Raw genomic sequence first — 12,039 nt, forward strand, 5'->3', positions numbered from 1 at the left:
CGGACGGTGTGGAGGGAGATTCACTCTGTGTCTGACTCCGTGTGTGCGATGCGACGGTGTGGAGGGAACTTCACTCCCTGTCTGATCCTGACGACTGTGAGATGCGATGGTCTGGAGGAAGTTGTACTTGTGTCTGACTCCGGGAGTGGTTGTTCGGACAGTGCCGAGACTCTCCCTCTCTCTCTCTCTCTCTCTCTCTCACACACACACACACACACACACATTTCAGTGTGTCACTGTTCTGGAGAGCTGGAGAGAGGAGCGAAATTGAAGCAGGTTAGAGGCATTGATGGGAAAGAAATAGGGAGATAGTGAGGGGAGAGTCAGGGACGCAGAGAGAGAAAATAATTGACAGAAGCTGATGGAGGATTTTGAGAGAGCTCCTGAACTCTGTCTGTTGGGCTGACGTCCCTGCTATTTTTATTTCTTGCTGTGTATATAGCTCAGTCAGTGCAGCAGCAAGCTTTCAATACTTCTCTGAAACACAGACACTGACAACCCCCGGCTTATCTTCCAATGGGTGAAGAGATTCAAACCACAGATACCGATCAGCCTGCGCTCTTTTCCTGTGACCTTCAATATCTCAATCTATGATTTCTTTCATAAGTGTTACACAATCTAAAATGGCAATCTATTGCTCTGACGTCTTCTCGGAGGGAGGGGCTCGCTTACTTCGGTGGGTGTTGCGTGTTTGTCCCGGGGCCGTGGTTTCTAGATCAGAGAGGGTCTGAAGCCCCGGCGATAAGCAAAGCAATGGGAGCGCTGACGCTCAAACCAGGAATCACCTGGAGGTTGGGGTTAGCGGGAGAGGGGGCTGGTGTTCGTTGTAAATCTCTCCGACAATAAAAGCTCTGCGTGAGAGACAACATACCCGTCCGTCTCTCCCTCCCTCTTCACTCGTCATCCTCCACTCTTCCCCTTCTTCCATTCTTTTCTCTCTTCTTTCTTCTCTTCCTATATCCTTCCACATTCCATATTCCTTCCCCCACAATCGCCCCTTCCCTGCATCGCTCTTCCCTCTCTTCCTCCGCCCCTCCCTGTTCGTTTCTCTTTCTCCTGCTTTCCCCCTTTAGCTCGCCCTCTGTTTACTCACTCGCTACAGTAAATTCTCTCCCCACATCTCCCACTTCTCGCCCTCCCCTTCTTTCATTCCGCCATCCCTTTCTGACCCCTGTATCCCACGTCTCTCTTTCCGCCAAGCCCTAACCTCCCCTCACTCTCCCCTCCCTGAGCATCTCCCCACTCTCACTACTCTTCCCCCTGCCACTCTCATCGCTCCAGACCACCGCCTCTCACACCCTCAATCTCCCTCTTCCCAGGCACTTCCTCCCCTGCTCTCGGCTGCTCTTTTTATCAGCTGCTCATCCGTTGTTTGTTTCTGTCGGCCTGACTCCGCTGGGAACAGGGGCTTCCTCTGACAACGATCACATCCCCTCGCTGAGTTGAGAGACGCAAAGAATCCGAGACAGCATGGAAGACAGGCAAACTTATGCGAATGTTCAGCTCGTCAAACCGGACTTACGGTTTCCATCGAGAAGTGAGTGAGGCCGTGACGGAAGGAGGGAGTTTCAATCTATTCTGTCCCCTGGAGTGTGTAATGGGACGGGGTGGAGGGAGCAACACTCTTTGTCTGACAGTCGGAGCGTGTGATTGGACGGGTGGAGGGAGCGACTCTCTGTTTCTGGCTCTGGGAATGTGTAATGGGACAGTGGGGAGGGAGCTTCACTCTGTGTCTCATCCCGTGTCTGTGTGTTGGCATGGTGTGGAGGGAGATTCACTCTGTTGCTGACTGCGGGAGTGGGGAATGGAACGGGGTGGAGGAAGCTTGACTCTGTGTCTAACCCCGGGAGTTTGTGATAGGAGCCTGGGTCGCGGCGTCACCCTGTTTCTGACTCTCACTGTTCTTTTCCCAGCTGAACCTGATGTATCGTACGCGAAACCGAATATCAAAGGCCTCTCCGTTCCCCGGACAGATGCATGTCAGTTTCACTTTGTTGTTTTGACTCTGTTCAGCCAATGTGTCCATTCCTGTCGAGAAATCTCGTGGCACGGGCGCAGTTGACACTAATGATTCCCTGTTTGAGAATAATTCATAGGCAATGCGTGCGAGACGCGATGAGATACGAGCTCTGTGGGATGGTCGATGAGGGGGGAGCGCTCTAGGAAGGGGCGGGGTAAGGCAGAGCAGGAGGCGGGACGGTAGAGACGGAGGGCTGTGGAAAGTGATGAGAAGATTGCTCTGGGTGGGATCGGTGCAGAGAACGTCACGGGATTTGTGGTGTGGTGGGAGAACCGTGTGAGGGGGTTAAATTGGGGTGCACTGAGGAGGGGGGTCTGTGTGGTGGGGGGGCGTGGTGCGACAGCAGGGAGTGCTGCGGCATGGCCAATAAGGAGGAAACCCCTTGGGAGGAGTGGCGAGGAGGGAGGAGAGTAGAAAGAGGCAGTGAGGAAGGGGAACTCTATAAAATGTGAACAATACTCTCCGCGTTCTAACCCTGCTCTCTCATCCTTTCTACTCTCTCTCCCCTGCCTCCCTCTTTCTCCCCCCTATCTCTCACACGCTAATCCGCTCTCACCTTCTTTTCTTCTTCTCTGGCCCACTAATTCTTTCTCTTACCCTCATTCTCTCCACTTTCCCTACCCTTATCACTGTTTCTACCCTTCTACGCCTCCCGCTCTCTCCGTTGCCATTTCCCCTCTATCTAACTCTCTTTCCCCATTCTCCCCTTTCCCACACTCTCTTTCATATTGTCCTTCTCCACCGTCCTCGTTCTTCTCGCGCACTCTTTCCCTCACTCCGCTCACTTCGCCCCGCCACTTTTTCTCCCTCCTGTCTCAGTCTATCTCCCCGTTCACACCCTCTCGCTGTGACCCAATCTTCCGAGCAACTGCCCCCTCCACACCTTCTCACTCTCTGTATTCACCTCGTCCCTCTCTCCCCCACGCTGTCCCCTCTCTCTTTACCCTCTCTATTTAACCTGTCTCCCCTTCTGTCTCTCTCCCTTTATTTTGCACCCTTGAGCCTCCCAAGTTTCCCCTCCCTCAGTCCCCCTCTCTCACCTTCTCCTTCGCTGATGTTCTCACCCCTGCCTCTCCCCTACGCATAATCTCTCTCCCTTTTCTCCCTCCCTCTCTCTGTCTTCCCCTTTCCGTCACCGTTCTCTCTCCCCCATTCACTCCCATCTTCTCACCCATCGCTCAAATCGCTCACTCCTCTCTGCCCAGTCCATTCATCCTTTTCATCCTCACTCTCCTGCTCTTTCTCCTCGGCTCTTTCCCCTCACTTGCACCTCTCTCTCATCTTCAATATCTACCACTCAGCCCTCTCTTTCCGCACTCTATCTTCCCGCATCGCTGCTCCGTTTCTAGGACCTCACCCCTCCACCATGCTTTACTGGTCTGTCCTCCTTCTAAATTTCCCTCTCTCATTCTCTCCTCTTTCTTCCCCAGACCGTCTGACCTCCACCCACTCCGAGCTGAACATTGGGAAAGACGAACACCTCATCGATGAGGATGAGGTTCCTCCCATTGCCTCGAGTTCCGGCGAGCTGCGAGTCACTGCACGAACAGGTCAGAGTTCACAGTACCGACACTGAAGAGGTCACGTGTCATACTCACAAGTGTCCAAGTTTCTAATGCATCTGCCTCGGCCACTACCTCTGGCAGCTTGTACCACTGACTGACCGCCATCGGGGTAACAAAAGTTTGTTACTCGGCTCCTGACATTTAACACGTTTTAATTGGCTCTGCTCCATTGATTGTCCTCTTCCCAGGAAGTGACAATCTGTCATTTCAGGCACTTTGTTCTCAGTCAGCTTGAATCGCGCAGATCAGGCTGCCTCACCTCCAAGGCCTTCATCCACACATCCCGCTGCATCGCTGAAGCAGCCTCCGTAATAAAGACTCCGACCCACCCAGGATAATGTTCTTACGAGACCCCCTCCCAACCCATACTCTCCCACATCGGGGAAGATACGTAAACAAGCCTCGCCAGGCACAAAGGCAGTTTGTGCCCGCTTTTATCAGACTATACAGTGGTCCCCGATGACGGTAATGCACTCTAGACATCGCCGTCTGCTACGTCGTATCCCCTTGAATATTAATATCTGCCTGCACTGTACTTTCTCTGTAACTGTGACACTTTACTCTGCGCTCAGTTATTCTTTTACCTCTTTTACTCCTATGATGTGATCTGTATCTATGACATTCCACTGGGACATCTCCTCTTTGAGATATATACAATGATCTGAATGCAAATGTAGATGGGTGGGATAATACACAATAGACAATAGGTACAGGATTAGGCCATTCATCCCTTCGAGTCAGCACCGCTATTCACTGTGATCATGGCTAAACGTCCAGAATCAGTACCCTTTTCCTGCCTTCTCCCCATATCCCTTGACTCTGCTACCTTTAAGAGCTCGATCTAAATCTTTCTTGAAATAATCTAGAGAACTCGCCTCCACTGCCTTCCTAGGCAGAGCGAGGACCTTTATGTCCTCGTGTCCACGTGAATGGTACCTGAGGATTGGAGGGAGGCGAATGTTTACCCGTTGTTCAAAAATGTTAGTAGGGACAGTCCGGGTAATTATAGTCCAGTGAGCTTTCCGTCTGTCTTGGAAAAGATTCTTAGAGATTGGATCTCTGGGCGTTTAGAAAATCATGGTCTAATCAGGGACAGTCAGCATGGTTTTGTGAACGGCAAGTCATGTCCATCAAGCCTTTAGAGTTCTTTGAGGAACTCTAAAAGAAATCATTTTAAGCACACCTACTGAACTCTCTCCCATCTGAACCATTCAATCTTAGAGCGTGCCGTCTATAAAAAAAAAAAAAAAAAAAAACTCCCTGTAGAGTTATTGAAGCAACACTTTCAGTACGCTGGATGAACTCAGCAGGTCGGGCAGCATCAGTCAGAAACGATGAGTCGACGTTTCGGACCGGAACCCTTCGTCAGGACTGAAGAATGAAAGATGGGGAAGGATTTGAAGAATGCTTGTAGCTTCAGTTGAAAGACCAGTAACTTGAAAGATAAAGGGGTGGGGGAGGGGAAGCAGTGACTTCATAGCCCTGAATAAATGGGTGGTAGAAGAAGGAGGCGGAACCATGAGGGAGCTGGGGGACGGGGTAGAGTGAAATAAGGATAGAGGAAGGGAGGGGGAGGGAATTACTGAAAGTCGGAGAATTCTATGTTCATACCAAGGGGCTGGAGACTACCTGGACGGTATATGAGGTGTTGCTCCTCCAACCTGAGTTTAGCCTCATCATAGAGGTAGAGGAGGCCATATATGGACATATCTGAATGGAAGTGGGAAGCAGAGTTGAAGTGGGTGGCTACCGGGAGATCATAGCTGTTGTGGCGGACGGAGTGGAGGTGCTCGACGAAGTGGTCCCCCAATCTGCGTCGGGTTTCATCGATGTAGATGAGGTCGCACCGGGAGTACCGGATCCAATAGTCGACCCCAACAGACTCACAAGTGAAGTGTTGTCTCACCTGGAAGGACTGTTTGGGGCCCTGAATGTTTGCAGGAGATGAGGTGTAGGGACAAGTTTGGAGGAGCAACACCTCATATACCGTCTCGGTAGTCTCCAGCCCCTTGGTATACACAATTCCTGCTTGTCTTCCTGCTCTTCTGCAGCTGTGACACTATCTCTGATCAACAGTCCCACCTCTTTTGCCTCTCTCCCTGTCCTTTCTGAAACATCTAAATCCTGGCACTCGAAGTAACCATTCCTCCTCCTTCTATTTCTCTGTCTCTCACATTCTCTTTCTTTCTTCCCAGACGGTGTCACATCCATCTACTCAATGCTGAACCTTCGGAAAGACGACATTCTCATCGATGATTATGAGGATCCTCCCATTACCTCGGCACCCGCCGAAATGCCAGTGACTGCACAAGGAGGTCAGAGTTCACAGTTATGACGTCACTCTGAAGTGGTCACGTGCCATACGCCCAACAATTCAAGTCCTAATACATCGGCATCCATCACTTCCTCTGGCAGCTCGTTCCATAGACAGACCGCCGTCTGGGTAAAAACAAAATCGTCACTCGGGTCCCAGTTTAAATCTCTTTCTGCTATCATCTCAGACATGTGCGCTCCGGTCCACGGTTCCCCAAGATTAAAGAAAATTACAGTGCGCATTCACCTTCTCTGTGTACCCACGTGTTTGTATACACCCCTGTAAGGTCATCCCGCGCTCCAAGGAATAAAGTCCCCACCTGCTCGACTTATCTCCGTAACTGAATCCCTCGAGCCCCGGCAATATCTTCGTAAATCTCCCTCTGCAATCTGTCCAGCTCATTGATATATTTCCTATAGCAGGGCGACCAAAACTAAACACCGTACTCCAAGGGCGGCCTCACCGACGTCTTGTACAACTGCAACGTGACCCCCTTAATCCTGTACTCCGTGCCCTGATTGATGAAGGCCGGGACGTCAGACACCTTCACCGACCCCTCTACCGGTAACTTCACTCTCCAGGAACGTTGGACGTGGGGCCCTTTGTCCCGCTGTTCTCCAACACACGCCAGGGTTTCTCCCGAACACTGTGAACGTTGTACCCTTGTTTTCCTTTCTGAAATACGATAGCTCGCACTTATGAGAAATAAATCGCATTTGCTACTGCTGTGCTCTCTTCCCCAGCTAATCGAGATCCCACTGTAAGCGGTAAGTGCCTTCACTGTTTACCTCGGCAACGACGTTCGTGTTGTCAGCAGGTTTACCAGCCGCGACTTATATAATCTTTCTGCGCTCAACTCTGATCTGTCCATTCTCAAACGAATTCACACTGATCTCCGTCACCAGTTCACTGAGACGGAAACGATGTTCAGATCTGTCAACGAAACCAAGGCTCAAATCTGTGAATTGCTGACCAGCAGAAAAGGTGAGGCAGCATCCCCCTCTTTAACCCGCTCCTTATCACAGGACAGGAATAGAGAGAGGAAGCGTCACTCTGTGCTTGACACCGGCAGTGTGTGAAGAGATGGTATGGAGGGAGAATTACTAAGTGTCTGATTCGGTGAGTGTGTGATGAGGCTGGGCGGCGGAAGTTTCACTGTATCACCGAACTCAGGAGAGCGTGAAGGGACGTTGTGCAGGTGGTTTCACTCTGTATCTGACCATGGAATTGTGAGACGTATTATTACAGCTTCACTCTATGCCAGACTCCGCGAATCTCTGATGTGACGGTATGGATCCAGCCTTACTCTGTGTCTCACAGGCGGATCGTGTGATGGGAGAGGGCCCAGAGAGCTTCACCCCATGTCTGACCCCAGAAGTGTGTTATAGTACCGTGTGTTATGGTTTCACTCCGAGTCCGGGAGTCTGTGGCGGGACGTTGCTGAGAGGGCGTTCACTTTGCGTCTGAATCCGGCAGTGTGTGATGGGGTCGTGGCGAAAGAGCTTAAGTCTGTGTCTGACTCAAGGAATGAGCGATGGGACGGTACAGATGGGCATAGAGTGTGAATCCGGGACTGTCTGATGTGATACCGGATTGTGTGATTGGATGTTCTGGAGGGAGTCTGATCACGTGAGTAAGCTATGGATAGTGTGGGCGGAACTTCACCTTGTTTGTGAACAGAAAGTTGTGATGGGACGGTTCAGAGAGAGCTTCACTCTGTGACTCGTCACGGACTGTGTGATAGGACGTTGTGGAGGGAGAATCACACTGTGTTAGAGTCGGGAGCGTATGACGGGACCTCGTGGAGGCAGCTTCTCTCTGTGTCTGACACATTGCTCTGTGCTGTGTTGAGAAGCTGTAGAGAGAGAATCTCTCTCTCTCGCTTTCTCTGACAGTTGTCGTGTGCGCTGAGGGCGTTTCCTTCGGTGTCTGACCGCTGGAGTGCCTGATAGGGCCGTGTAACGAGAGATTCACACACTGTCTGACCAAGGCTGTGTGTGATGAGACTTTGTGGAGGATTCTAAATTGTGTTCTCTGAACTAGATGAGTGTGATGGACGGTGTGGAGGGAGTTTCACTCTGTGTCTGACCATGGCCGCGAGTGATGAGACGCTGTGGATGGAGTAACACCCAGAATCTCAACCCGGAAGAGTGTGACTGGACGGTGTGCAAGAAACTTCTCTCTGCAATGTTGTTCAGCTCTGTGTCTGATACCAGGGTTGTGTGATAGGACGGTGCGGTGGGAGCTTTCTCATATTCTGACCTCTGTGCTGTGTGATTTGACGGGGTAGAAGGAGCATCATACTGTGTCTGGCCACGGGAGTATGCGGTGGAATGGTGCCGAGAGTGTTTCATTTCCTATCTGATCACGGGCAGGTGTAATGGGGTAGTGTGGACGGAGGTTCAATCTGTGTTTGCCCGCAGGACGATGTGATGGGAGGTTGTGAAGGGTGCTTCACTCCATGTCTGACCCATGGAGTGTGCGATAGTGTGCTGGAGAGGAAGCTTCAGTCTGAGGTGGACGACGGTCGTGTGTCATGGGACAGTGCGGATGGAGCATCACTCTGTGTCTGACACTAGCAGAGTATGATGGGACCGTGAGGTAAGAGATTCACTCTACTTCTGTCCCCGAGAGCGTGTGACGAGACATTGTGGATGGAACCTAAATTTCTACCTGTCCCATCAGGAAATGTGTAATTGAATGGCCTGAAGGGATAGTCACTCAATAACGGACTCCGGGTGCCTGTGATGGGATGGTGCCGAAAAACATCATTGCGTGTCTCATCTCGGGAGTGTGTGACGGGACGGAGTGGATTGAAATTCTACGTGTGTCTGTCCCTCAGGAAGTCTGTGATAGGATGGTGGGAAGGAGCTTTGTTACTGACTCCTGGAGTTTATGATGGGACGGTGTTGAGGGAGCTAGACCTTGTGACGGGTCCCGCGAGTGTGGAACGGGGTGCCGTGAAGAGAGATTTAACTTGAGTCTGACAGCAGGAGAGTGTGATTCGACGGTGTGAGAGAGTGCGAATTTGAATCTGACTACGGGAATGCTTCATAGAAAGGTTTGGGGGAGGTTTGTCTCTGACCCCGGGGACGGTGTGGAGGGGGATTCACTATGTTCTTGACATAAGGAGTGTGTGATGGGAAGGTGTGGAACGATTACTATTCTGAGTCTGTCTCCCGGCGGATGTCATGGACAGGCGGAGGGAGATTCACTGTTCGGTTTTCCGAATTTCCAGAGCAAGCATTTTCCCAGGACTGGATTAGAAATGAAGACCGGTGTTATTTCATATCCACGATTGAAAGATCCTACGATGAGGCGAAGCAGCATTGTTGGAACTCTGATTCAAATCTTCTTGAAATAAATTCAACAGAGGAAGAGGTATGTATCTTATCGACCGGAAGATATATCCACACCAGACTGACGCTCCCTCCTCACCGTCCCATCACACACACCCGGGATCAGGCACAGAGTGAATCTCCCTCCACACCGTCCCATCACACACTCCCGGGGTCAGACACAGAGTGAAACTCCCTCCGCACCGTCCCATCACACACTCCCGCGGTCAGACACAGGGTGAATCTCCCTCCACACCGTCCCATCACACACTCCCGGGGTCAGACACAGAGTGAAGCTCCCTCCACACCGTCCCATCACACACTCTCGGGGTCAGACACAGAGTGAATCTCCCTCCACACCGTCCCATCACACACTCCCGGGGTCAGGCACAGAGTGAATCTCCCTCCACACCGTCCATCACACACACCCGGGATCAGACACAGAGTGAAACTCCCTCCGCACCGTCCCATCACACACACCCGGGGTCAGAGACAGAGTGAATCTCCCTCCACATCGTCCATTCACACATTCCCGGGGTCAGAAACAGAGTGAAACTCCATCCACACCGTCCCATCACACACTCCCGGAGTCAGATACAGAGTGAAGCTCCCTCCAGACCGTCCATTCACTCATTCCCGGGGTCAGACACAGTGTGAAGCTCCCTCCACACCGTCCATTCACTCATTCCCGGGGTCAAACGCAAAGTGAATCTCCCTCCATACCGATCCATCACACACTGCCTGGGTCAGGCACAGAGTGATGATTCTTCCAGTAGTCCATTCACACACTCCCGGGGTCTGACACAAGGTGAATCTCCGTCCACACAGTCCCATCTGTCACTCCCGGGGTCAGATACAGAGTGAAGTTCCCTCCACACTGTCCCATCACACATTCCGAGGTCAGATACAGAGTGAAGCTCCCTGCACACCGTCCCATCACACACTCCCGGGGTCAGACACAGAGTGAATCTCCCTCCACACCGTACCATCACACACTCCCGGGTCAGGTACAGAGCGAAGCTCCCTGCACACCGTCCCATCACACACTGCCGTGGTCAGACACAGAGCGAATCTCCTTCCACACCGTCCAGTCACACTCTCACGCGGTCAGACGTAATGTGACGCTCTCTAAATTTTGCTCGAATTCAATCATTAATGATAGCAATTTAATTTCAAAGAATTTTGTTATCAAAGCTGTGCACGACCAACGCAGTTCATTCTGGATTGGAAAATGCAAAGCCGTGTGAGATTAGGGTTCATGCAACTGTTTAAGAAGAGAGTTGGTTGTGGGATTAGTCTGGGGATTGATACAGGCGGCGAGAAAGGAGTGGGCAGTGGGATTAGTTTCGGGACTGACACGGGTTGCGGCAGGGAGTGCGCAGGCTGACTAATCTGCCGACTGATAAGCTCTGTGAGGAGAGTGTGGGATTTTGTAGTATATTGGGACAAGGAAAGGTCTACGGGCAGAGAGTGCGGAAGTTCGATTTTTTGGGACTGCCGCAGGTTTGTGGCAAGGAAATGTGTCAGTGGGAGTATTTTGGGGATGGACACTGTAGGGAGGGAGTGTGGCACCGGGATTAATTTGGAAAACACAGATCTTTGCTGGGAGAGTGGGTGAGTTTGGGAACCGACACGGGCTGGTGGTTGAGTGTGCGCAGTTGAATTTATTTCGGGACTGACGTGGACTGTGGGATGATAATGGGAGTGGGAGTGCTTTTGGTCATTGTTACAGGTCTGTAGGGTGAATTTTGGGAAGTGGGGTTATTTTGGGGCTGGTACGGGGCTGTGGGGAGAGAGTGGGGCTGTGGGACTCTTTTGGAAACTAATACACGTTGTGGGAGACAGTGAGGCGGTGGGTGTACTTTGGGGACTGACACAGACCTGTGGGGAGAGAATTCCTCAGTGGGATTAGTTTGGGCATTGACAGAGGTCTGTGGGAAGAGAATGAGAAGTGCTTGTGTTTTGGTTCATGATACAGGTCTCTAAGAAGAAGGCTGGGAAGTGAAATTATTTCCGGAACGGGCCCGGGGCTGTGGGGAGAGGGTGGGAAGTGAGAGTATTTTGGGGTGTAAATCTCGCCTGTGGGGAGACCGTGAAGCAGTGGGAGTATTTTGGGGACTGACATGGGGCCTTGGGGAGAGAGTGGCGCTATGATTGTATTTTCGTCCTGTGGGGAGACGGTGTGGTACTGGAATTTTTCTGGTGTCTGACACCGGTCTGTGGGCAGACCGTGGGGCATGGTTTTAATACGTAGACTGACACATGGGTGCAGGCAGAGAGTGGGATGTGGGGAATTCTGGAAACTGACAGAGGGCTGTGCTGGGGAAATGGGGCAGTGGGAGATTTTGGGTTCTTCCATTGTTCAATTGTGAGGGACTGTGTCAGTGATTTTGGGGACTGACAGATGACTGTCTGCTGCTGGAGCGCTGTCCCTTTTGGAATTGTTTACCCCTCCTTGACAGGAAAGTGGCCTCTCATGTCGTGTACCAGATGAGCGTTGGAAAGTTCGTATGCAGTGAATGTAAATGGTACAGTCATCTTTACCCTTGTAGTCGTGATCATCATCGCTTCATCTGCGAGACGTCTGCAGCTTTGTGCCCGGATATTTCTGAAAAGATCCAGGAACTCTGTCAGCAGCCAGTGGGGCCGAAGTGAATCAAATGACAACACCCTCTTTCACCCTCCTTCTCCCCTGCTCCTCTTACCAACTTGCACTACCCCATTCGCGCTGCCCCTCACCATTTCCCTATTCTCCTCTTCCTTTCTGTCACACTCTGGCTCGCCATCTCTCCCTTTCTTTAC

The 12,039-nt window shown here is 51.5% G+C and overlaps 1 protein-coding gene across 1 annotated transcript in view; it reads left to right on the forward strand.

The window, feature by feature from the left end:
• Positions 1-11,972, forward strand: part of LOC140193387 (uncharacterized) — a 137,177-nt gene extending 125,205 nt beyond the window's left edge. The window contains exons 3-5 of the mRNA XM_072250729.1: positions 9,138-9,280; positions 10,416-10,480; positions 11,700-11,972. Of these exons, the coding sequence (XP_072106830.1) occupies positions 9,138-9,280; positions 10,416-10,480; positions 11,700-11,892 (401 nt within the window). The 3' untranslated portion in view covers positions 11,893-11,972. The remainder of the gene's footprint in view (positions 1-9,137; positions 9,281-10,415; positions 10,481-11,699) is intronic.
• The last annotated feature ends 67 nt before the right edge of the window (positions 11,973-12,039 follow it).

The sequence above is a fragment of the Mobula birostris genome, unplaced genomic scaffold (genome assembly GCF_030028105.1).
Source record: "Mobula birostris isolate sMobBir1 unplaced genomic scaffold, sMobBir1.hap1 scaffold_589, whole genome shotgun sequence".
In the NCBI taxonomy this organism is placed as follows: Eukaryota; Metazoa; Chordata; class Chondrichthyes; order Myliobatiformes; family Myliobatidae; genus Mobula; species Mobula birostris.